The sequence below is a fragment of the Budorcas taxicolor genome, chromosome 15, assembly GCF_023091745.1.
Source record: "Budorcas taxicolor isolate Tak-1 chromosome 15, Takin1.1, whole genome shotgun sequence".
NCBI classification, from domain to species: Eukaryota; Metazoa; Chordata; class Mammalia; order Artiodactyla; family Bovidae; genus Budorcas; species Budorcas taxicolor.
The window spans coordinates 46,014,793-46,041,331 of record NC_068924.1 but is presented as its reverse complement, the minus strand read 5'-3'; the positions used below and the strand labels follow the sequence as shown (position 1 = coordinate 46,041,331).

The window sequence follows — 26,539 nt, the reverse complement described above, 5'->3', positions numbered from 1 at the left end:
ATCAACTGCTGCTCCCCCAAACATTCTGGGCCCACGCTGCTTCTTCCTGTGGGGGTCTGGAGGAGGAGTCCCAGCTTTTTTCCCTAGGCTTCCCGCCCCTCACCCTCTAAAGGCCTAAGTACCTTGAAACCTTGGCATCATGTCCTCACCAGAGAGAACACACCCTGACCACTTCCCCATCTATTTACAACTTTCTTGGGGCCCCAGCCCCACAGATAAAGGGTGGAAAAGAAAAATGAGCACAGAATAGAGATTTCCCTTTTATACATATTGCAACAAGTTCTCCAGAAAACATTCATCAGAAATAAATTAAAAAGTCCTCTTGCCACTGCCTCCAAACATAAAAAGGAGCCTACACCCTGGCCCCAGCCCAGGCCACTCAAGGCCCTGATTGTCCATGGAAGAAAGTTAAGGATTGAGGGGCCCGAAGCCTGAGACAGGAGGGCCAGACCCCTCCTCGGAAGTATCCAACAAGAAAGGCGAGGTGACAGCATGTGCCTGGGAGATGGCAGCCAACTCCTTGAGAAACTCAGGGAAAATGACTGCACAGTAGACAGCATTCTTGACTCGCAGAGCCTCACCTTGGCGCTCAGGGGCCCCACCCCGGGCGGGTAGGACCGGCGTCGAAGCCCCAGGGGAGCCCCCACCTAGGCCAAGTCCTGCGCCACCGTCTCTCCCAGGCTGGAGAACCATCTGTGCCACCTGCCGAGCCCTGGTTGGACTATGGGCATGCCGCAGGAGTAGCTCCCCCAAGGACGGCCTCCGGCTCTTCACTGGGAACAAACAGGAGTGTCGGGAACGTTGCTGAGGTCAGGCAGAATCCCTTGGCCTGGGAGAGGAGAGTTCCCCACCTCACCCTACCCCCACTCCCAGGTTCATAAACTTCTCAACTAGGACTCTTAACACCTAAGTGCTGCCTGCTCAGCCTCCTTGCCTCTATCCAGCCATCCCACCAGTCAACCATCATGCTCAGTCAACCCTTCACACACTTCACTCCCAGACAGGACCCCTCCCTTCTCCAGGTCCCTTTACCTTGAGGGGTTCTCTTACTGCTCCTCCCTTTCCAATCACTATTCTAGATCACTAAGCTCTTTCTCCCCCGTCTGTAACATGCCCTTACTTCCTGCTGCCCAGCACCCTCCTGTACTAGAGTCAAACACTTCCCCTTTCCCCCTGTTCATCTTTGACACCTCAGCCATAGCCTCTGCTCCTTCAATACCCACAGGGGCTATATATGCAATCAGAGTTCAGTGACTTTATCAGATCTGTCACACACTGCTATCCCTCCAAGATCTACTCTCCTGAGCCACCACTTGGCCTTCCACCAATTCCTTTCCTATAACCACCAAAGCTACCCTCCCACTGGCTGTGGCCAGAAAACTACATGTCAGTTCAAATGAACCACTGAAAATACTGCCTTCTCTCCTCTAATTTCCTGCCGACACTGCTGGCCCTGGATGTATTCTTGTCCCTGTCCAAGACCTAGGGCCTAGACTCTGGAGATCTAGTCTCCAGATCATGATATCATTCCCATCCTCTCCCTCTAATACTGGCGACAGAGATACACTGAACAGATACATTAAATGTGGCTTTTAGAGTCCATCATAACCAGGTTCACACACTTCCTCCCACCTCTTCTAGAGACTCTTTGACATCCACATCTATCTGCTCCCCCTGGAACCCTCTGACCAGAAACTTGAAGACAAAATCAAGATTCCACTCTTTGCAACTCTCTAGTTCCCTCCACAAGGCTTCAACCTTAATAAGAATTCAATTAATCTGAGCTAGTTAGTTGCCTAGGGAGGATGGGGAGGCGGTGGCAGGGTAGACCTCACCTAGGGAATCAGATCGACGGGGAGCAGGTCCTGCTGCAGGGCCCTCGGTCCAGTCCAACTTGCCACGGGCAATGAGGTACTTCTTGGCTTTGGATAGCAGTGCTGGGAAGTCCTCCTGGGAGGCCGCAAAGCTCTCAATCTTATTCTTCACAGAGCCCAGCACCTATGAAGCACAACTTTATGACATTTCTGGGTGGCTGCAGACTGACACAGTCCTTTCTAGCCCCACCGGGCCTGCTCCCAGCACCCCCAGGGCCACTCCAGCTGTGGGCCTGGCCCACTGTGGAGCCTGGACGCACCCATGCACGCATGCATCGCACACCTGCAGCAGGGACTTGACACTGGGCTGGAAGACCATGTTGGTGTTGAGCAGGAAAGAGCGGAGCAGGGGCTGGGGGTGACAGGCCAGCTGGGCCACCAGCCCCGTCAGCAGGAAGTTGACATAGACGGAGTTCTGCAGCATATTCTCGAGTTTGGCAAACAGCACAGCCATGAAGGGGCCTGGGGAGGTGGGCACAAGGATATAAGGCCTGAACACAGTGCACATCACACACATTCCTCCCCAAAACAAGATCCCCCACTAGGTGAAAGTTATTTGTATTTCAGACTCTGGGAATGTTTAAATATCCTGTGAACACCTACTCTGGACAAGATAAAATGGCAGACACCACATGGACCCACAAGAGGGCCAGATGCCAGCTTTATACACATTCTAGCTGAAGAGCCAGACCACAGGCTCTGGAATTAGACAGACTTGATGAAATTTGAGTTCTACCATTTACTAGTAAAATTACTAGATGAATCAAAACTCTCCAAGCACAGTTTCCTACTTGTTAAAATAAGAAAAACATCCACATCACAAGGTTATTAAGAGGATCAAAGAGAGACTGATACACAGCATTTAAGTAAAAATCTAGCAAATTTTAAGTATTCAATAATAACTATAAGCTATATGATATTTCTCAGTTTTTTAAAAAGTTCACCCAAGAGAACAACTGAAGAAAGAACAAGTAAGTGATTAGAACCAAAAGAAGAAATCAAGTTACACAACAAGACAGAGAATAACACTAGACCTGAAGTCAGAAATAAAGCCACAAGAAAGCATAATGAAGGCAGAAGGTGACTATATTGATCAACTTAAAAGGAGAGAAATCTTTGGAGAACCAAAGAAATAATCAGGTCTGTTCAAGAACTGGGAACGAAAATGGTTAAGATAGAATCTGCAGGGAAAAAAGAGCTTAGTTCAGGGCCAGAGAAAACTGATCCAGGACAGACTCTTTGGTGGAAAAGAGATTAGCAGAAGGGATTAGAATGACCTTCTAGAAGAACTGGCCTCAACTGAGCCAGATCACCCACACTAGTGCAGTAGAACCATCACAGTCTGTCTGGTCAGGGATTTGTGGGGGAAAGGGACTGTGCCTATGAACTGCCCTAGGAATTAAGCCAGGAGAACAATGAAGGGCAAAAGACACTGAATCCTGAAAAAGATCCTAGAACAGTCTTCACTCCACACACACATGACTAGCCTTAGCTCTAAATCAACTCTTGGTTTAGCAAGGTCCTAAGATACCCCTTGTCATCTCCAGGGGACTTTTTTGCAAGACAAAAAGCTCAGATGAATTTATGAAGAAGAAAAAAGACAGAGAGCTTCAGTTAACACTTCAAGAAAGTGGTAAAACCTGCACACCACCTTCTAGTGGCATAGAAAAGGAAAGAGCAAAGCAGAGGCTAAGTAAATGAATACACCTATTCTCTGTAGTCTGCAAGAGTTGTTAGTACTCCAGAGCAAAAGGCCTAATGATGTACAAGCAGCATGGCAGTATACCCCGGGCCCAGTTCAAACATGTACTGATTGTACCGATCAATGCACAATAACCTGACTACAAACAACAAGACGACATGTGGTGCCTTGGCCAACTATTATCTGCCCTGTGCCCAAGATAATAATCCTAAACTACCACAGGCTGAGTTCTCACAATATACCAGCATCACAGTAACTGATTTACATGCATCAAAGACATAGAAGGGACACTAACTCAAGGAATGTCTAGTCCAAATCACTACACAGCTTCCCAGAAGTGTCTCCCCAACAACCCCCAGGATGGTATGTAGAGGAGGGACCAGAGCCAAGTGCAGGCTGGGCTGGGTAAAGCAGGGTCAAACAAAAATAAAGTGCAGTTAGCCCAGCCACTCAGGCGAGGTCTAACCCCAGGGTCTTTGGAAGAAACCAAAAGAACTTAACTGAGGGGGTCAAGGCCAGCATTGTCATTTTCCCTGATAGCGGTGTGTCATTGATCTAATTTACCCAGACAGAGATATTTCACTCTGTCTGCTGTAATTCTTACCACTAACCATAAACCCTTAGAAAGGCTTACCAAGCAGTCAGAGCAAAGTACAAGGATAGGGAATACGAACAACTTGAAACTGAGCCCTTCTCTAAAGAGGCTGGGAGAAAGGAGGCCAGGGCTGAAGAAGGAAACTACATCAGAGAGCTGACTGTGGGCCACAGAAGAGCTGACAGGAGACCCACACCCAGACAGATACACTGGTGGGAACAGCATGGAACAGCACGATTTACAGGTGCCTCACAAACAGGACAGCACATGTCTTCCACATGGTTCAGATGTATCGCTGTGATTTACCAGGAAACACCAAACACAAAATATCCTGGTCACACATCCCAGGAAACGGCCAGACTGAGGAAGAGCTGGAACATGCACATAGGACAGACATATAAGGCTTAGACAAAAGTCAATACTCAAACCAGCACAAGCATGGAAGATGTACAGACAGACACAGAGACACAAGTATGACATGATATGTATCTGAAGGGGACCCAAGCAAAATGGAAGAGGAGCTAGGCAAGTACACAGGAATGACATGGCCAAGAAGTCTCAGAAACTAGCACAAACAGGTCAAGAACATGCAAAGAGTACACAAAGGAGAAGACCTAGGCTAAGTAGCTTACCAGTGAAGGGCTGGCTTGGCAGCTGGTTGAGAGTCCGCAAAGGGCTGCTGAGGAAGGGGCCAGGGGGCTCAGGGGAACAGGTGAAGCTCTCGTAGGCCTCCTCCTCCTCAAGAGGTAGTGAAGGCTCTAGAGGGGGCTCAGAGCCAGCACCCCCATTGCTCAATGCCACCTCCAGCTCCCGAAGCTCCTGCCCAAAGCCCTCTAGTCCTGCCATGCCCTCAGAGGTGTCCTCTAGTGGTTCCCCAGCTCCCTCCTTTGGCACCCGACGAACCTTCTTGGTCCCCTCAGGCCATGGTCCTGGCAGCCCATTGAGCTGGGGAGGGGGCAGGTGGCCAAGGCTTTCCCGTGCACCCCCAGCCAGCCCCCCACTCCCCAGCTCTTCCTCCTCCCCTTCCCCTGCATTGTCCCTGCCCTCCTCAGGCAGTAGGCTGCGTTTCTTAGTCCGGGAGCCAACAGGACTGGGCTCAGGAGGGGGCCGCTCGCCATCATAGGGGGCAGACCAGGTACGGCAGGCTTGGACACAGCGGTCCACACCACGGCGCGCCTCACGCAGATACTCCAGGTAATTGTCTTCCAGCTCACCAGGCTCCTCCACAGGGCTGGGCCGGCGGCCAGGGCTGGAGGCTGGGGATGTAGCAAGCCCTGGTGAGCGAGGGGCTGGGGCTGGGGACTCGGAGCCACCCAGGCTCTGCTGTCGCAGGAAGAAGGCTAGACGAGATGGTGTGGAGGGCCGGGGTACCGTCACCACAGAAGAGGAGTCAACACTTGGGCTTCCAGGGCCTGCCAAGGGGAACAAACATAAGAGGCATCAAAGAGACAGAGGTGCAGGAGGAGGGATGACACACCATGGGTAACTACAAGAGAAGGCAACAGAGCAGCAGAAATGTGACTGATTCAGACAGCTGACTCTCCACCACTCAAATTAAGCTTTTCCTCATTCAACACCCAACCCCCAACACCATCACCACGAAAACAACAGAAACAGAAGAGCATGACCAGAGTGAAAAAAAGGACAGCTCCGCTCAGAAGCTACACTTCTCTGGTAGAGTTAATGGTCCACCCTCCAACACCTCTCACCAACTTCCCTAAAGACAGAATGCCACTCACAGCCACCTCCCTCCTTCCACCCCAGCCCCGCCTTCTTGCTAGGCTCCCCCAGGACCCAGGCCATACCCGTTGTGTCCTCCCTTCTCCCTGCCTCTCTGCTAGGCCCACCTCGTGCCCACGAGGCATGCTCTGGACAAGGTGGGCTGGAGGCACGGTGCCGACAACAGCGTGGGATTAGGGAGAGAAACTTGTCTGCGGCTCGTCCATACAGGTCCACATCACGCACAGCCGGCTTCTGGCTCAGCATCACATGGTTACACGGGACAAGATACCTAGGAAAGACAGCAGAAAAGAAAGGATAGATCAGGAAGGAAGGACAGGGTTTGGGAGAACATCAGTGGAACTACATGGCTAAGCCAGGTTTCAAGAGGACACGCACAAGCAACCCCCATGCAACCCATCACCCCAGCAGTGCACAAGGCACCAACAGCCCTGAAGGCTCAGGATCAGCCGTCCCTCAGCCCTGCCCCGACAGCTACCTGAGAACCAGCTGCAGCAGGACATCCTCACAGCTGAGGTTCAGAAGGGTCCTGAAGAGACTCAAAGACACCATGCAGAGCTGAGGGGACGCGGAAAATAAGTCACTGTAAGAGCTCTCAGCCCTCCAAGATGTTTAACAAATGGGAACCGCCCCCCACAACCTGAGGCCCAACCAACCACTCCTAAAACAACAATGGCACAGGGCCTGGCATGTAACAATCATTCAAATATTAAATAAATAATTACACTACCTTTGTGGTCAAGACCTCATTATTTATAGATACGAACAAACCGTGTGCCAGATTTAATGCATTTCTATAGACCACATACTTGTCATCAAACTCTGGCTATATATACCTGGCAACAGAGATTCTAGCAACACTTAAATGGAAGGAATACCCATGAAGAGACCCCAGGAAATACTGGGACTGAGTGAATGTCTAACAGGAGACAACACAACATGATAACTATGTGAATGCCAGTCAGCAGACTGTAGCAGCGTAGTAACTGAATGCCTACCAGCAAGAAACAAGAGGGAACCTGGAAGAATCCCAGCTGGGAAGTGGGTGGAGCTATGAACATGGAGTGTGAGTCACCTCTCCAACACCAGTGTCTCTCGGAGAAGGTAGGATAAAGAAAAGTTCAAGGGCAGCTGACAGGAAAAGGAAAAAATAGGTGGGTCCAGAACAAGGGAAATCCTTTGTTTTAGAAAAGCAATAAGGGTGGTTCACCTCCAGCTAGGCAAAGACAGCAGACACATGTAAGTTCTCCCTTCCTCTGCTGAATCCCCAAGCGCTGTCTCCATACTTCCCTTATGACGAGTATAACTTGAGCGCCTCGGGTATTAGTCTAGGGCACTACCTTCACAGTTTAGGTGTTCATCATTTACCAAATGACTGAGGGGAAGTTAAAAGCCAGTCACGGTGGGAAAGAGATAAGATAGCAGTTCACATTTTAGTCAGCATGGATATTTACCCTAAATGACCATCTTAACTAGCACTCAGACTCATTAAAACATGAGTTTTAATGAAAACACTCAGACTCATTAAAGATTGTGTGGTAGGTAGAAAAATGGCCCCTCAAAGATGTACAGATCCTAATCTCCAGACCTTTTTACCTTACATGGCAGAAGGGACTTTGCAGGCAAGATTAAGGTTATTAAGGAATTTAAATTGAGGAGAGTAGCCTGGATTATCCAGAGGGGCCCAATTAAATCACACGAGTCTTCAAATGCAAAGAATATTTTCTAGTTGGGTCAAAAAGAGATTTGAACCGTGAGAGAGACTCCATCCACCACTGATGGTTTTGAAGGTGGAAGGAGTCATAAGTCAAGGATTTAGCTGGTCTCTAGAAGCTGGGAATGGTTCCCAGCTGACAGCCAGCAAGAAAATAGTAATCTCAGTCCTTTAACTACAATTAAGTAAATATGACCAAGGACTAAAATGATCAAGGAAATGGATTTTCTCCTGGGGCCTCCAGAAAAGACGCAGCCCCACTGACATTTTGATTTTAGTAGGGTAAGGTCAGAATCAGATACATGACCTACAGAATGGTAAGGTAATAAATTTGTGTTGTTTTAAGCCACTATGTTTGTGATAGTTTGTTATGATAACAATAGGAAATTAATACAGATACTCAGGTACTCAGACTAGCTAGCCAGCATTATTCACCTTAAGCCATGAAAGTCAGGCTATAGTGGTTACAAAGTCAGACCAATAGAATCAATCTTAAAAGGGCCAAACAGAGGAAAGGGAAAGCACCTGCATGTTTAACATGGGAATCCTGAAATCAGAATAGATTTGGTTCCTCCAAGAACACAGAGCCAAGAATAAATACCCAAAGACCACGAAAGCCTCCTGAAACCAGAGGACCAAATGGAATACTAACAGAAATATGTGCTAAAGACACTGAGGGAGAATCAAAGAAGTTAGGGTAAGATTAAGACAAAAACAAGATGGACAAAGCCCGGCACAAGGAAAAAAAAAAAAAATCAACCCTAGGAAGGAAATCAACATTCTCAAAACATGAACAGGACATTCTATGAGACCAAATAGATTTAAGACAATGGTCGAACTTCAGCATAATTAGAAATAAAACTTTTTCAATATCTTTGTAAAATTAAAGCTTTGGCAACTATTTCCTACTGGTTTATGCCAATAATTCTTAAGCTAAGGCATGTATCATACTTACATTTTGGAGTATTATAAAAGTTCACATGCCTTGGGCCTATTTCCAAAGAATGTAACTCAGGAGACCGAAGGCAGAGCTTAGAATGTTGTTGTAGTTATTGTCGTTTTCAAATTTTAGGGTGTACACTTGGTTCAGAAACTCTGGTCAAATCAGAGTCAGCCTAAAAATCTCACTCATACCCTAAACTTAGCTATTCAGGAGAATGTCAAGTATACAAAACATAGCTATCCAGAAATCTTACCTACCTCAAACCCTACTACCAGGTATTTCAATGAACTGGAACAACTTTCCAGAACTCTTAGTGATCCAAGAACTTCTATTTCAAACACAAAGACCCAGAGAACTTCAATTATTTGTAATAAAAGAAGGAAATAAAAATGGTGATAGAGCCAAAATAAATGCCATAAAGTGCATGGCTAAACAAAAGCTTTATTTCCCCCAGGACAGTAGGTCTTTACTACTTAGAAACAATTTACTCCTATTTTATATGTATTTCTACTGGTTAAAATCTAACCTCCTTACCATGGTCTACAAAGCCATGCACCCACCTCTCCCTCCTTTCTTCCCCATGCTCACTACACCTCCAATCACACTGGTCTTTTATCTCCTCAAATACATTTCATTTCTTCTCCCCTACTTGTGTCCTTTGCAAGCACTGCTCCCTCTGCCTAGACTGTTCTTCCGCTTGCTCTTTAGTAGGCTAGGTCCCTCATGACCTTTAGGTCTCAGTTCAATGTCATCTCCTCTGAGAGGTTTTTTGATTACCCTACTGGCTTAGATGGTAAAGAATCCACCTGCCAACGCATTTTCAAATTTTAATCCTGGGTTTGATCCCTGGGTCAGGAAGACCCCCTGGAAAAGGGAATGGCAACTCACTCAAGTATTCTTGCCTAGAGGATTTCAGGGAGAGAGGGCCTGGCAGGCTACAGTCCATGAGGTCACAAAGACTTGGACACAACTGAGTGACTATCACTTTCACTCTCTGTTTTCTAAGCAGCCTGTTTTTTATAAAAATGACCTCAACTTTCAATTATTTCAGTTATGTGTTGGCTTATCTACCTCCTCTATGAAGGAAGCTCCATGAAGTCAGCAACCACTGCTTACCATTATATCCTCAGTACCAGAGACCAGTATAGTGAACACAGTGAACATTCAATCAAAACCTTCATGAGGAAGGAATGTTACTAAGTAGGTGGGCAGATGGGTGCCCCAAGTTACAGCAGTTCAGATGTAGCAAATTCAAAAGGAAGAACAGGTAAACACACCAGTTATAAAGCAGGCTCAAAGCCTGAAGAGGTGACCTCGAGTCACCCACAACAAGCCACAGAGCACAGCTGAAGAGAATCTCAGGTCAATGTCATATTACAAGTGCTGCACAATGGCAAAACCTAGAGCCATGAGTAGCCAAAGTCATTCAGAAAATATAACTATCCTATGTAGATCCAGATATTACAAAAGCAGGGAAGCACGTTGAAAATGTCCCCGAAATAGTTAAAAGTTTAATACTAGAAAGAAAATGCCACCTAACTTTGAAGTGATTACTGGAGACAAAGGTCAAAGAAGGGCAGGAACACCCTCCCAGAACAAAGGTTGGAGAGAGGAGATGGCTCACCCAGGTAAGCCAGGACAGAGGTAGGAGCCATACCCGGGAGTTGCTGCCAATACGGGCAACAAGGGTGTCAAGGATGGTGTGGGTGTCATGCCGGTGTAACAGCAGGAATCGCAGGAAGGTACGGAGCAAGGCGGGCTCTGAAATACTCCGTAGGAAAAGTTCCAGATAGGCGGTACTGGCGATCATCTCCTCCACAGAGGTCTGAACGAAGGGAAGGTAAAGTTTGGAAATTTAGGGTTTCTCCACATATACACAAAGCCATTTTCCCTAAGTTCTAAGGAGGTATCAGGAGCAGACAGGGAAAAAGGGAGGAGTACCCTGCCCACTGCCACCCACACTGGTCTTGGCATTGAGGTAACCACTCCTCAGCCTAATCCCTTAATCTGCCTTGCCACCATGACTCTCACCTTGTGCAGGGCAGGGCCCATGACTGGCACCAGGAACCCATTATGAATATAATCAACCAGCTGCTTTTGCACCAGAGGATGAGCCACCTGTATGGGTACAAAAGAGAGGACAGAGCATTTTGAAGGGGGCTACTGTCAGAAAGGGAGCAAAATGTTAGCATATATATATTTATGCACCCTCCCCTCAAGCTGAAAGAAAATCAGAACTCCAGAGATTACACCTTCTCCCACCCCATTTCCCCCGAATGAGCAAGGGCTAGAGCTCCTGGGAACCCCAGTCCCACCTGAATGACTGCATTGCAGAACTCTAGAGAACTCATGAAGAGCGCAAGGGCTGGCACTCCAAGCCAGTCCTCCCGTCGCAGGCAGTGCCAATCATCCCCTGGAACTTCAATCTTTCGGGGCAGTGACGAGTACAGGGCACTCAGCCCTGTGGCCAGCACCTGGGGGCCATCCCCAAGGACAGGTTACCAAAGACACAGACAATATAAAAAATGGAAACAGGGAACTATTAACCCAGAGGTTTTATGGGAGCAGGGATAAAAGCTATCACCAAGCAGATATTTAGTTACCCAAGGTGCCAAGACATCACCTGGGAACACTGGCCCATGAAAAGCCTTCATACTTGCCTTATCCACATAAGCCCAAGTTTCATCCCCACTCCAATTCCCGGTGTTGCATTCAAACCCAGGGGGCTACTTGCTAAAGGAGAGGGCCCCGGTGCATAGGCCCTCCACACCTCCTAAACAGGAAGGTGCCTACACCATACCCTACACCCATCCCAGGAGGTGCTGACCGGGCAGAAGTAAGAGTGATCCGCGATGTAGCGGCCCACAGTGGGACTTCCAGCTGATAGAGCCATGAGCAGGAGTAGGGCGTCGCGGGCCTGCTGGCCCAGGGTGCCCTCTCGATGGACAAAAGGGACAAGGCGAGAAAAGAGGAGAAGACGGGGAGCAGCTCCAGGTTCAGGAGGTGGCTGCAGGAAGAACTCGAGCAATGAAGGCTCCCGGGCCAGACACACGCACAGCTGGCTGAGAAGTAGCACCAGGCCTTCATCCAGTGCTGGGCTACTGGGCACAGGGCGGCCACAGGCATCCAGCAAGATCAGTAGAGCCTCACGAACTGGACCATGCCGCAAGAGGGGCTGGCGAGCTTCGCTCACTAGCATCTCAAAGAGTTTCAGTTGCTCAGCCCGCCGTTCCTCAACCCCATCCCCAAGCTCATCCCATTGAAGCTGCCATGTCAACACACGGGTTAGCAGATCCTCACGCAGAGCAAACTCAAGCAGGGGCCCAGGAGCTGTGGGGACCAAGGGCACCGAACGATCCTCTGCCAGGAGTGTCAGCATCTGGTAAGTATGGTTGCGTACAGCACTGAGATCATCAGCACCCCCAGGAGCTCCCCGAGGGCCTTGCCGTTCCAGGATTCGCACCACCTGGGGAATCAGGACAGATAAGAGAAGGAATCTAAGATATGGTGACTAGATGACGAGGTGAGAGAACACAGAAATTTAGAGGGACTCAGGCAGGTAGCAGACTAGGCCCTTGGGCATAGTCTCCTACCTGGGACCAGTGATTCTTGAAGACCATGAGGCAAGTCTCAGGGTCAGCCATGACGGGGGTCTGCAGACTGGCCCCTTGTGGTACACGGTGCCCAGGGCCCCGGGAGGCCAGTCTGCTCAGCCAGTTCATCCTCTCCATGAGGCAGGCTGGGCAGGGCCAGCGGCCAGAGAGTCACACTCTGAGAACTTGCCAGCTGGAGGTTTTCTCCACTTGTGTCTCTAGTCTGCTTCATCCGGTCTGTAGGAGCCAACAGCTGTCCATGGAGCCAGAAGATGCACCAGGCTGGAACAGTGAGCCCAGAGGTCACTGCCCAATCCAGACCTACAAATCTAATTCAAAGAGAAAGAACAGAGAGGTTAACAGAAGTTTGCCTCTTTCTACCATCCACCAGGAAGAACTCAGAACCACCACTCTACTGAAAACCACACACACAATCAATCAGTACTTTAAATTCAACACATGTAAAACAGAACTCATTCCAACACCAAACCTGTGTTACTTTCCCAGCCTTCTCCACCTTAATAAATGATAGCAATATTCACCTACTTGCTCAGGTCAAATACCTGGGCATCATCCTTCTTTCTTCTTGTTATTACCTCCAATATCCAGTTCATCAGCCTATAATCTATACCCTCCAAACATGCCTCACTATTGCAATAGCTTCCAATCTGGTCTTCATGCCTCATCTTAGCCCTCTGAGAATCTAGTCCCCACACAGCAACCAGAGTTTTAAAACATGAATTATATTACATCTCTCCTCTGCTGAAAACCTTCCAATGATTCCCTATCACAATGGTAATAATCCAAGTCCTTTACCTTGGCCTCTAGGGCACTATCTAATCTAATCTGTGTAACTTCCTACATGCCCCTTCTCACTCATACTTTACTCACAGGAGCCTTTCTTCAACACTAGCTCTTTCCTCTGTCTGGAATGCACTTTTCCTGATCTTCACATTGTTCACATCACTCAGTTCTTTCCAAATGCAATTTCCTCAAAGAGGACTTACTTAACAATTCTATCAAAACTGCATTTTCCCACCTTCACTCTCTAGCTTTCTAATCCCCCTTTCTTCTGCACAACTTCATTTTCTGAAAATATTTATTTGTCTATTCATTTATTTATCTTCCCTACTACAATGTAAGCTCACTGAGGACAAGATTTCTCTGTTGCATCCCCAGTACCTAGAGATCAATAAATTTTTTGCTGAATGTATAGATGCTCAAGTGAATGAATGAATAAATAAATGAATGAACAAACAATGAACTATCAGGAAATCCAGTCTAGATCTGACTCTAGCCCTCTGGGACTTCTGAGGAAGAAACCTTTTTCTATTACAGGTCCCTCCCTAGAAGCCCACCCAGTAGGAAATACACAAACAGATCTTCAACTTGCTGAATAATCATAAGAGGTAAAAATTCAGAACCAATCAAAAAAGCAAAAGAATTTTAATTCTAGAAAAAAATACAAGGATACACTCCCATAAACACACATATACCCACTCCTGTCAGATTCATTCAACATTCACTCCTTGGGACATAACACAACACCCTCATTACAGAGGGTGTTGTTCGGTCACTAAGTCATGTCCGACTTTTTGTGACCCCATGGACTGCAGCATGCCATGCTTCCCTGTTTGTCACTATTTCCCGAAGTTTTCTCAAACTCAAGTCCACTGAGTTGATGATGCCATCCAACTATCTCATCCTCTGCCACCACATCCATACCAGACTACTGGAAAAACCATAGCTTTGACAAGAAAGACCTTTGTTAGCAAAGTAATGTCTCTGTTTCTTAATATGCTGTCTAGGTTGGTCAGTTTTTCTTCCAAGTAGCAAGAATCTTTTAATTTTGTGACTGCAGTCACAGTCTGCAACGATTTTGGAGTCCGAGAACATAAAATCTGCCACTGCTTCCACTTTCTCACCATCTATTTTGCCATGAAGTGATGGGACTGGATGCCTTAATCTTAGTTTCTTGAATGCTGAGTTTTAAGCCAGCTTTTTCACTCTCTTCTTTCACCCTTATCAAAAGGCTCTTTAGTTCCTCCTCAGTTCAGTTCAGTTCAGTTCAGTCGCTCAGTCGTGTCCGACTCTTTGCGACCCCATGAATCGCAGCCCGCCAGGCCTCCCTGTCCATCACCATCTCCCAGAGTTCACTCAGACTCACGTCCATCGAGTCCGTGATGCCATCCAGCCATCTCATCCCGTTGTCCCCTTCTCCTCCTGCCCCCAATCCCTTCCAGCATCTGAGTCCTTTCCAACGAGTCAACTCTTCACATGAGGTGGCCAAAGTACTGGAGTTTCAGCTTTAGCATCATTCCTTCCAAAGAAATCCCAGGGCTGATCTCCTTCAGAATGGGCTGGTTGGATCTCCTTGCAGTCCAAGGAACTCTCAAGAGTCTTCTCCAACACCACAGTTCAAAAGCATCAATTCTTTGGCGCTCAGCCTTCTTCACAGTCCAACTCTCACATCCATACATGACCACAGGGAAAACCACAGCCTTGACTAGACGGACCTTAGTCAGCAAAGTAATGTCTCTGCTCTTGAATATACTATCTAGGTTAGTCATAACTTTCCTTCCAAGGAGTAAGCGTCTTTTAATTTCATGGCTGCAGTCACCATCTGCAGTGATTTTGGAGCCCCAAAAAATAAAGTCTGACACTGTTTCTGTTTCCCCATCTACTTCCCATGAAGTGATGGGACCAGATGCCATGATCTTAGTTTTCTGAATGCTGAGCTTTAAGCCAACTTTTTCGCTTTCCTCTTTCACTTTCATCAAGAGGCTTTTTAGTTCCTCTTCACTTTCTGCCATAAGGGTGGTGTCATCTGCATATCTGAGGTGATTGATATTTCTCCCGGCAATCTTGATTCCAGCTTGTGTTTCTTCCAGTCCAGCGGTTCTCATGATGTACTCTGCATATAAGTTGAAAAAGCAGGGTGACAATATACAACCTTGACTCACTCCTTTTCCTATTTGGAACCAGTCTGTTGTTCCATGTCCAGTTCTAACTGTTGCTTCCTGACTCGCATTTCGGCCATTAGAGTGGAATCATCTGCATATCTGAGGTTGTTGATATTCCTCCCAGCAGTCTTGACTCCTGCTTGTGATTCATCCAGCCTCATCATATTTTGTATGATATACTCTGCATATATAAGTTAAATAAGCACGGTAACAATATACAGTCTTGACATACTCCTTTCCCATTTTTGAACAAGGCCATTATTCCATGTCCAGTTCTAACTGTTGCTTCTTGACCTGCATACAAGTGTCTCAGGAGGCAGGTAAGGTGGTCTGGTATTCTTATCTCTTGAAGAATTTTCCAGTTTGTTGTGATCCACACTGTAAAAGGCTTCAGCATAGTCAATGAAGCAGAAGTAGACATTTTTCTGAAATTCCCTTGCTTTTTCTAAGATCCAACGGATGTTCACAATTTGATCTTTGGTTTCTCTGCCATATCTAAATCCAGCTTACACATCTGAAGTTTTCGGTTCACATGTACTGTTGAAGTCTAGCTTGAAGGATTTTGAGCATTATTTTGCTAGCATGTGAAATGTGTATAGTATATGGTAGTTTGAATTTGACATAGCCTCTCTTTGAGATTGGAATGAAAACTGACCTTTTCCAGTCCTGTGGCCACTGCCGAGTTTTTCAAATCTGCTGGCATACTGAGTACAACACTTTAACAGCATCATCTTTCAGGATTTTAAATACCTCAGCTGGAATTCCATCACTTCCACTAGCTTTGTTCATAGTAACACTTCCTAAGGTCTACCTGACTGCACACTCCAGGATGTCTGGCTCTGGGTGAGTGACCATACCATCGTGGTATACATCTGTTGGCCTCAGCCATGGCTCACAGTTCCTTCCTCATCACATCTACCACCGTCTAAGCAGTAATGCCTCTCAACAATACCTCCCAAGTATAAAAACTTCAGAGGAAAAAAACCATCCACAACTTCCTCGTTATATTCAACAAGGCCTAAAGGAACCCAGAGACCTGCCAACAGACCCATACTTTGCCCTCCAGTTACATTAACCACCATCTCCTTCTACCCAGATACACAGTCTCTCACCACTATCTGCTCACAACTAAAAGGCAGCAACTCTGCTTGCTTAAGCAAACTTTCTTGAGAACAAAAGATAAGTCTTTTTTTTTTTTTTCCCAAAAGACACAATGGGAAGAGCCAGTCCTAAAGAGCAGGCAGGGCCCACTCATTGATTAATTCAGTGTACATCATACCAGTACTGGGGCACTGTGCTAAGGAAGCACTGGAAATACAAAGATGGATAAAAACAGTTGGGAGAGCATAAACAAAAACTTCAATAAATATTATAAAGAGGTATTTACAAAAATGTCATGAGGGCACTAAGGAAAGAAACTAAATCTGCCTGGAAACTATAAGAGGATTCCAGAAAAGAGGTGATACCTGATGTAAAACTTTAACAATGAGATACTGGTCACAAAGACAGCAAGGCAAAAAGTCTTCTTCATATTAAAAACATTATGTACAAAGGTACAGCACTGTGAAAGAACATAGTAAATTTAAAGAACAGTTGCACGTTTAGTATGGCTTAAACACAGACTATTTAGAGAAGAAAGGACAATGTTAAGTAAACAGGTAAACATGGGTGAAGGTTATAAATATCACTGAATATCATGCTGAGGAGTTTTATTTATGAACACCCTGGAATAAAGGAGCTTTTTAAACAAGAAAATGGTAGGATCAAATTTGCCTTTAAAACTATGTCAGCTAGCAGTACAAGGTAGAGTAGAGAGAGACCAATGGCAGTAGACAATTTTTAAGAATCTGTTTAATGGTCCATTTTAAAAAAGGAATGCATGAACTAAAGTCATAAGAGCAGAATTAGAAAAGGTAAATCTGAGATTCACCTCTATGTCCCACAGCATGTCCCATGTGATAATGAAAGTGTTTACACCTGTAATATCTGTCACTAATAGCAAGCTCCTTGATGAAAGAGACCATATCATTCATTCTTCTTTGAAATTCCAATGCCAACATAGTAACATAGTAAATTCAAAAACATTTGTGGAACAAGATGCTGAATTTAAAAATTATAATAGCTATCACATATTGAGCACTTATATGTGCCAATCTCCACTCTAAGCACTGCATGTTATTGCTCATTTAAGCCTAATAAAAACCATAGATGTATTATTATCTCCATTTTACACACAAGGAAATCAAAGCCTCAGTTCAGTTCAGTTCAGTCGCTGAGTCGTGTCCAACTCTTTGCGACCCCATGAATCGCAGCACGCCAGGCCTTCCTGTCCATCACCAACTCCCGGAGTTCACTCAGACTCACATCCATCCAGTTGGTAAGTGGCAAGAATGGGATGCAAATGCAGATAATCAGCCTCCAGATTTAACTTAACCATGAAGTAGAAGTAATAAGATCTACCAAATGAATGGAGGATGACAGAAGACCCTAATATGAAGTATACAAGTCTGAGTAAAAGGTAATTCCACTAACAGACTAGGAACCTGCAACAAAGGAACTGTTTTAGAGGAGAATGGGTACAGTTTTGGACATGTTAAGTTTTTAGACACCAATAAGATATCCACGATGTCCAGAAAGCAAGAAGAAATTATACTCAAGCTCAAGAGTAAAATCACGACTAGAGCTATAAATCCAGGAGTCACCACCTTATACGTAGTGGATGAAGCTAAGTAAGGGGATGGAATCATCCAAAGAGACCAGTAATCACAAAAGGAGCCAAGGGTGACATCCTGGGGAATCCCAGGATTTAAAAAAGCAAAGGAGGAGTCTTTAAAAAAGACTAGTGAAGGTAGCCAGAAATGGAAGGAGAAATCCCAGAAATAACCAAAATCAAGAAATCAAGGAAAGGAAGTTTCTGGAAACTGGAAGTTGTCCATAGTGCACAGTCTACAGAGAGATAAAATAATGAAAACTAAAAATAGTCAGTTGATTTTAGCTGGTCAGATGGGGAGCCTCAAGGGCAGTTGTCAAGTGAGGAAAAGAAGTCTGAACAAAGTAACAGGTTGTGGATAAATCAGAAGGTGAAACGGACCAAAAAAACAACAAGTATAGTACTAGTCTGAGAAAAAGAAGTACACCACTTTCTCTGAGAAAGGAAGAAAACAGTAAAAGATAAAGGATGGGTGCCACTTCAGGTAAATCTGAAAACGAAAAGAGGAAAGCTAGTATCTAATACCACCCCCTACCCAACTACTCTTCCCTCCCTCGCTTACCCAAGAGAATCGGGATGAGGGAGAGAGCAGAGGGGAGAAAACGGGAGTGCCACAGAATGGATACTCAGTCTTCCCCACATGGTTTCCTATAAACCATCAAACACAACCACACTGACTGTGGACCACCAGCACGGATGCACTAGAAAAAGTACTTAAGCATCTGTCCTAGTATTTAGGATCCCAAGTAGTCATGGGGCTGGAGAAGGCAAAGCCAGCAAGTGCGATTCCTGGGAAGAAATCGCCCCTGTTCCTAGACCTGTCACTTGTCACATTCTTAGCCCCGGGATACTGCATCATCCTTTGTCAGTTTCCTTAAACTCTACCCATGCCTTTGTATATATTTACAAGCTGTTTGTTAGTCTTTGGAATTAGGTTCTGGAAGCTGGAAGCAGTTTAGTTTTGGACACGTTAAAACCTTACTTTGCTGAGACTGGTTGCTTGGCCCTTCTTCAGCTCCCCTGGGGATTCGGTGTGAGGTGATGAGGATGGAAGTGTCAGAGTAGGTTAGATCTCTCCTTTCTGTCAGGGATGACAGCCCATTTATCATTAAATTCTTTCCAAACCTAATTTGTGCCATCTGCTACCTTCAAGGACCCTGACTGATACAACAGTACTACTGGTTACAGAATGTTTCCTCAGACATACCTCATCTGAGGTATGAAAACGAATAGAGGTCCTTAAGGTCCAGCAAGAATAACACAAAGCAGTAAATAAAGCATGAACTCTGGAGTCCCTCAAACAAAGGTTTGAATCTCAACCATTTTCCCACTGCATGACCTTAAATAAATCACACATCAGAGCCTATTTGTTTCCTCATCTACAAATTCCTGATAAAATATATACTGTTACTGTTTTAAGATTTAAATAAGATAACCTATGTAGAAATCCAGGTGCTCTATAAATGACATTTTCCTTCCCACTTCCGTCTCCTGATCCTGTCTGACCAAGGTGCCCTCATCTCTGACAGAAAGGAGACATCTAACCTATTCTGACACTTCCATCCTCACCACCTCACACCGAATCCCCAGGGGAGCTGAAGAAGGACCAAGCAACCAGTCTCAGCAAAGAAAGGTTTTAATGTGTCCAAACTAAACTGCCTCCAGCTTCCAGAACCTAATTCCAAAGACTAACAGCTTCTACCTTGTGAGGTACCTGGGGCACCACTTCTGTTCCATTGCTTCACTAACATAGGGCACTACTCACAGACACAAGGGGAACTGGTCTCCAGGACTTTCCCTCCCAACTCCATCCCCATTTATTTTCAAAGACCTCAAAGAGAAGAACCACACTTAAGTCAGTGTCTCAGAACTCAAAAGCTAACACTTAACCTGGACCCTCTTCACCTACTTCAAAAGCCTAAAAGAAAGACAAGTTCAGTGTTCCTGTCACCTATATAAGACTCCCTCACTCTCTGTTAATCCTGAAAAGTTCAGAACAAGACAAAGAAGAGAATGGAATCATCACCCTATGACTGTGCCCTTTCCTCCCATAGCAAAGTCTACAAAAAAGGAGACCTCTCTTCCCAAATTCACCTACAAGCTCAGTCACAGGGAAAAAAGGAGCTGATCTTTCAGACCTCCCAAATGGCCACAGCCAAGCACTCACCATAGGACCCCAAATTCAGACTTATAGGCACACTCAGCAAGGGTGTCCACCAACAGTAGGAACAAGGCAGGAAGTGGCTCAGCCTCACTTATGAACCTTTGCCCTGGGTGAGGCAAAGAGAGGGAGAGAGCTGGAGGCAGGGATACACCTGTAACACCTACAGCTAACAGAGGGAGACCAAACAACCTTCTAAGAACAGGTCAGTGAAGTTCTAAGGCTTCTCATCCCCTTACAAAGGTTCTTCCTAGGCTCTGCCTCTTATTGACCTAAGAGGCAGCAATGTGCTGTTACCCTATATGCTTAAAGTGGGAAGATCTGATTAAAACCTCATAGGAATACAAAAGGAAAAAACAAACAAACCCCACCTCATAAGAGCCTGCAATCTAGAGCTCAGATTACACATATCCTCTCTGCTTGTCTATCGCTCAGCCTATACCTATTAAACAAATGGGATATCAGTGTACAGTCCCAACTCACTCCTCCTCTCCCCAGTACCACCTCTGCTTCTTGCAGACATCCCCCCACCTGACTCCAGCAGAGCCCTCATAACTCAAAATGTGAACTCTATCACATGTTGACTCCCCTTACCAAAGTAAATCCCATGTTGCACATGGCTTTCTCCACCCTCTTGTGGGAGAGGGTGACAAAAGGCAGAGGACGTACAACTGAACCAGATCCTAATGGATGAGGAAAGTTCACTGGGCAGAGAAGAAAAGGCATTCCTAGAAGAGAAAGGAGGAATTACAAAGATTTCAAGGCTCAGAAAAGTACCATGTTTGCTAGGGAGCTGTGAACAATTTATTCAAGCTAGAACAGAGAGTCGAGAGTGGCAGGAGATGAGGCTAGACATGAGTCGAGGCCAAATGATGCCATATTAAGGAATTTGGATGTTATCCTACAGAAGACAAAGAGCCAAAATTTTTAAGTGTAAGAGCTCCATGATTAAATTTGTATTTTTAGAAAGATCACTCCAGGGACGGATTAGAAAAGAGCAAGTCTGATATATATACTATGTATAAAATAGATAACTAATGAGAATCTACTCTATGGCACAGGGAACTCTCCTTACTCCTCTATGGTGACCTAAATGGAAAGGAAATTCAAAAAAGGGGATTTATGTATGGCTGATTCATTTTGCTGTACAGGAGAAACTGACACAGCAGTGTAAAGCAACTATACTCCAGTAAAAAAATAAATAAAAAATAATAAAAATTAAATGACAAAAAAAAAAGGTCTGAAGGCAGGAAACTATCAGGGGGAAAAGTCCAGATAAGAGACGAGAAGGAAGTAAACTAAAGCTTTAACTGTGAAGCTATAACAGAAAAGACGAAGCAAATAGAATATAAAAGGAAATGTATTAAGATTTTAGTGATGGACTACATAGAGGGGGTGAAGGTGCAGAAAGATGGAAGATGACACTGAAGTCCTTGCCTGGACTGCTATATACCATATGGTACAAAAGAAGACATTCAAAGCAAAAACAATGAGTCCTGTTTGAAACATGTTAACTATGATACCTGTGAAGATATACAGGAGATCACTGAGTAAATATGACCGGAACATAGAAACTAAGACTAGATACAGAGAAGTAATCGTCTAATTATGATATATTTTTACATTTCACATTCTCTCTCTAAATTGAAATTATCTTTCCATGTGTCCACCTCTCCCAATCAGATTAAAAATTCCCTGAGACTTCAGAGGACTACGTCTTATTTATTGACATCCTGTTATCTCATAAAATGTGAACATCATAAGGGCAGACTATATGCTGAAGTATCTGCTGAATGAATAAATGAATGAATTTGTCCTCCCAGCACTTAGCAGAGTGCTGGCACACAGCTGAGGTGGAATAAATGGCTACACACAGCACTCCAAACATGTGTCTATCTCTACATCATCATCCTCATCTATGTTTCATTTTCTCAGATCTATCACTCAGCTATATATCACAAAGCAAAATCCACTACACTTCAAGCACTACAATTCAACAGAGATTCAGTATACCAAACAGTAAGCTTACCAACCTAGTGCTTTCTCCAGACAATCAAGAATGCACAGTCCCTAAGAACCCTCTGACATATGACTTGACTAACCTACTATTATCACAATGTGACCCAGGTATTATGGACAACTGTTCCTGTTTTTGCCACATTATTAAACAAAACCTTCAAACCTATGTCACCCTCAAAGTCTCTTTAACCTCTTTTGGAAACATATCAACTACAAATCATTTAAAAAATATATTTTGCCAGTATAATGTCCTCCATGTCATCACAACTCTTCTTATAAATCACATGCCTTTTATTCCACATCACCTTCGCTCTATGTTACAAACTTTATTCTACCCCAAGTCACTCTCATGAGACCAAATCTGGAGTCCAGACTTTGCCACTTTATCACTGTGATCTCTGGCTCCCCAGTTTGATTCTCCACCTATAAAATAAGAATTCCTGCCCTTACATACTTCACACGGAAACTATATAATTTCAGCAAAACCTGAGATCACTATGCAATCCATATCAGACAGTAATTCTGAGGAAGCATGTGCAGCATGCTTCCTCAACATAATACAGCAGCCACACCATCATCCCTCTAAGTTTCTGAATTTCATGACCCAGTAGAAATAGATTTTAAAGTTTTTAAAATAGGATCATTACTTTTTATTTTGACAAATAGATCAGTTTTTTTAAAACCCATCACTTACTGTTACCACTACTTCATCAGTGAGAGAGCACTTTAACACCAGAATAGGAATGATAATCTAAGAATAAGTTTATCTTTACAGAAAACTCATGCTCCATGTTTTCTTTCTCTCCTTCCACCTTGAATAGATGAAAACTTTACCATGGACTGGCACTGTTATTGACCCAACGTTTAGGAATCACTGCCCTAAAACTCTTTCATTATACATGTAAGTTTTACAGGGTTCTGTCTAGGTAAGACTGCCAAGGGTTCCACTACCATGAAAATCTGCAAGGTCTTCAGAGAGAAGCAATGAAAACATACCACAGAACGGCTGTTTCTAAGGCTCAGATTCTTGAATAGAATGGGGACTTGGGCTGCTCCTAATTCTCAGAGAATGGTCTGTTTAGGGAAGGTGAACCTCTTCCTGAGGTTGGGAAGGTATCTGCTCTGTGGCAGACTGTCAGTAGAGAGGGAATTTTAATAGTGTGGAAGCGGCAATTATCTGACTGCCAACCCAGCTTTCTAGAACATTCAAAATTTTCATGTGCACGTGTGTTGGCCAGGAACATGGGACCTGTAAAATGCTAATAAAGTGAACCAATTAACATGTGGGGAAGGGAGGAATGATTTCAAAGGGATAAGACAAAAACTTCTGAGGGTGGTAGAAATGTTCAGTATCTTGAAAATGGTGATGGTTTCACAGATGTAAACACATGTCAGAACTCATCAAATGTACATTTTAAATATGAATAGTTTACTGTACATAAATTAGTTTTAACTTAACTGTAAGTCATCCTATTTGGAAGTCTAAATACAGCGTTGTATGTAACAAGCCATATTATTTTCATGAAAGTAGAATTAGCAACTTGAAGCAGCTAGTCCGATATAGAAAGCAACCGTCAAAGCCCCACAGCTCAGCACAGATAAGGAGCAGTAGTGGAGTAAGGTTGCCTAGAATCAGGTGAAGAGGAAACAAACATAGGCAGTCATAGGCAAAAAAATCTCTGTGAGAGGGAACATCGCCAAGTCTTCAGTCCCAAGGAATAACTTGAGGAAATGAGGAATTCCAACGATGACTCTGTTAAAGTAAGTCTCAAAAATGATTTTCATTACCATCGTTACTATTGTCCATGACATCTTCATGTTTCGATCCTCCAAAATATGTAGGGCCTATGAAGCAGAAGAGCGAAGTGCACAACATTCCCACCCAAGCTATCCTACTCAACCTAAAACTACCGCTCTCACTGGGCAGGACACTCCATTCAGAATCGACCTCTCATCTTTATCTAGGTCTCACAATCCTCGTTCCTCCCTCCATGCCCTGCCCTCAGCTCCCTCCTGATTCACCAGCTGTCGGCATGTTCCCGCCTTAGCCCTCTCTATTCTCCCTCCCAGCACAGGCCTCAACCCCTCCTCACTCTGGTCCAGCCAGAGCTGTCCCTCACTCCTGCCCACAGGAGCCCCAGCTCCTCACGAAACCGTGTTCACAAGTCCCTTTCACTTGGCCCCTCAGAAAGCATCCCGGTCCTTCATACAACCCAGCTCCTTACTTGCCCACTCACCCGAGGCTCTAATCTTGCTCCCCTACCTTAGACACTCACACCCGGCCCCTCACCACATTCCAGCCCCTCACCCTGTACCCTCACAAGGAGGGCAGTCACCAAACTCGGTGCCGTCATTCCCCAGTCCCTCATCCCCTCTCGCGCCTCTCCGGGCCCTCTGGCCCTTAGTTAGTGTTCACTCACAGAACCCCGACCCTGTCCAGGCCCGATCGCCACCGCGGTGCTAGGTGAGTTCAGGCCGCCATCGCTCCTCAGGCGCACCAGCCGCGCCCCGCCCCGCGCCACACGCAACTCGCGCCCCCGCGCACCACACGTAACCGCCCAGCGACGCACCGCTGGGCAGCGGCGTGCCAGCTCATTGGCTGGACCGGGCCAAAGCCAGAGCGTCGATGCTTGTTTCCTGGCAACGGCCGAGCGCAGGGGCGGGGTCGCCGACGGCATTCCGAGCAAGGAATACCGCCTCTTCCCCCCAGGTTCCGCCCCCTCGCACTTGCAAACCCCGCCCTTCTGAAGGACTCCCGCGTGTCACAGGGGAAGACCTCTGGGGAGGAGGAGGCCCACCGGGTGGGGGCGGAGCCTGAGGAGGAAAGGTCAAACCAGAGGGCAGAAGGCGGGACCTAAAGAGCGACGTGACTAAAAGAGGCAGGGAAAAGCCGGAGGGCGGGGCTTAGGACAGAGATCGGGATGAAAGAGTGACTAACGTGGTAGGGGCGGGGTCACAGGTCCTAAAGGAGCTTACAGAGGAAGAGGAGGCGTGGAGGGGGTGGAGCTAACACTGGGAGGTAGGTCTCAGGGGAGGAGTTAGCAGGTGAGCTAGACCTGCGGAAAAGCAGAGCCTTAGAGAAGGCAGAGAGCGAGTGGTCTAGCTCATTTCTTGCACCACCTGCGGGAACGGCTTGGATAGGACCCAGGCGATGACCGCCCTTCGTTGGCTCGCCAACACCTACTGCCTTGTGATACCTTGAGCACTAACGTTTTCAGTCTCTCAAGGAACATGGAGTAAGCTCCTCCTTGTCAGGCAGAATTCCAGATCAATTATAACCAGTCTCTTCCCTTCAGGATCTCAGCCTTTATAGACAATTGCAATGTAGTGTAATTGCCATCAAGGAGCAGTACTCCTCACACACAAGTCTTATGAGTGTTTACAGAATGAGGGGAAAGAAGAGCGAAGGGGCCTAGGAAAGCCGTCTAGGAGAAGATGATGTCTGAGCAGTCTTTAGAAACAAGCAAGAGTAAGACTGAGAAATGAAAGTTTCAGATAAGGTCTGCAGTTTAGTTGCAAGTATTGCATCAATGTTAATTCCCTGGATTTGATCACTGTGCTCTAGTTAAGATGATAACAGGGGAACACGAGTAAGGAGTTTACAAGGACTTTCTGTCCTATTTTTGCAACTTTTTTGTAAGCCTAAAATTAGTTCAAAAGAAAAAGTATTTAAAAAGAAAAAGTAATGGAAGTTTCAGCAGAAAGGATCAGCACATAACACAAGGCAAGAAAAAATGGACAACATGTGGGAGGTACTCTGAAAACTATCATTAGTACAGCTTGTCTGGAGCCTAGGGAACATGCAGAAGAAACACTGTGAGATGAGGTCGAAGACATGGACAAAGCTTTGTAGACCATATTAAGGAGTTTAGATTTTCATCCTTGGGATAATAGAGAACCATAAAAAATGTTATGATCAGATTGATAAGATCCAAATTGGAATAGTAAGGATGTAGAAAAAATGGATACGTGGTTATTAGGTCACCAGGGCTTGATGACTGGATGAATATGAGAGAAAGTAAGAGGAAAGATTAAAAACTGGAGTGATTTGCCATTTCCTTCTCCAGGGGAATCTTTCCAACCCATGGATCCAATCTGCATCTCCTGCATTGGCAGGCAGGTTCCTTACCACTGAGCCACCTGGGAAGCAAATACAAGCACAGGAAAAACTAAATGATAGGATTAAGAGTCAGGTTAGTGATCACCCTTGGAGAAGTGCTGCCTAGAAGAGGGCAGAGTGGGGCTCTTGATGTGAGTCCCTGTTATATGACTGTGTTCACTCTATGGAATTCATCAAGCTGTGTACTTAGGAAATATGTACTTTTCTATATGTATGGTCTAGTTACTATGCGCTGAATGCATGATAAGTCACTTCAGTCATGTCTGACTCTGCAACACTATGGACTGTAGCCCTCCAGGCTCCTCTGTCCATGGGATTCTACAGGCAAAAACACTGGAGTGGGTTGCCATGCCCTCCTCCAGGGGATCTTCCTGACCCAGAAATCAAACCCTCATCTCCTGGGAC

At 45.5% G+C, this 26,539-nt stretch overlaps 1 protein-coding gene across 3 annotated transcripts; it reads right to left on the bottom strand.

Annotated features, from left to right (window-relative positions):
- Window positions 1-10: 10 nt before the first annotated feature.
- FHIP1B (FHF complex subunit HOOK interacting protein 1B) lies at window positions 11-24,523 on the bottom strand. Of its 3 annotated transcripts, none has more exons than XM_052652465.1 (12): window positions 24,435-24,523; window positions 12,162-12,490; window positions 11,396-12,034; window positions 10,884-11,042; window positions 10,600-10,686; window positions 10,193-10,393; window positions 6,390-6,469; window positions 5,977-6,182; window positions 4,804-5,583; window positions 2,158-2,336; window positions 1,836-1,998; window positions 11-773 (listed from the first exon to the last, which is right to left on the bottom strand). In XM_052652465.1, exons 2-12 carry the CDS (start codon window positions 12,297-12,299, stop codon window positions 409-411), a joined length of 2,997 nt encoding a protein of 998 aa, XP_052508425.1. In that variant the 5' UTR covers window positions 12,300-12,490; window positions 24,435-24,523; the 3' UTR covers window positions 11-408. The 3 variants fall into 3 exon arrangements, with proteins under 3 accessions (XP_052508425.1, XP_052508426.1, XP_052508427.1); XM_052652466.1 differs by having other exon boundaries at window positions 10,226-10,393; XM_052652467.1 differs by having other exon boundaries at window positions 6,019-6,182; window positions 10,226-10,393.
- Between the last annotated feature and the right edge of the window lie 2,016 nt (window positions 24,524-26,539).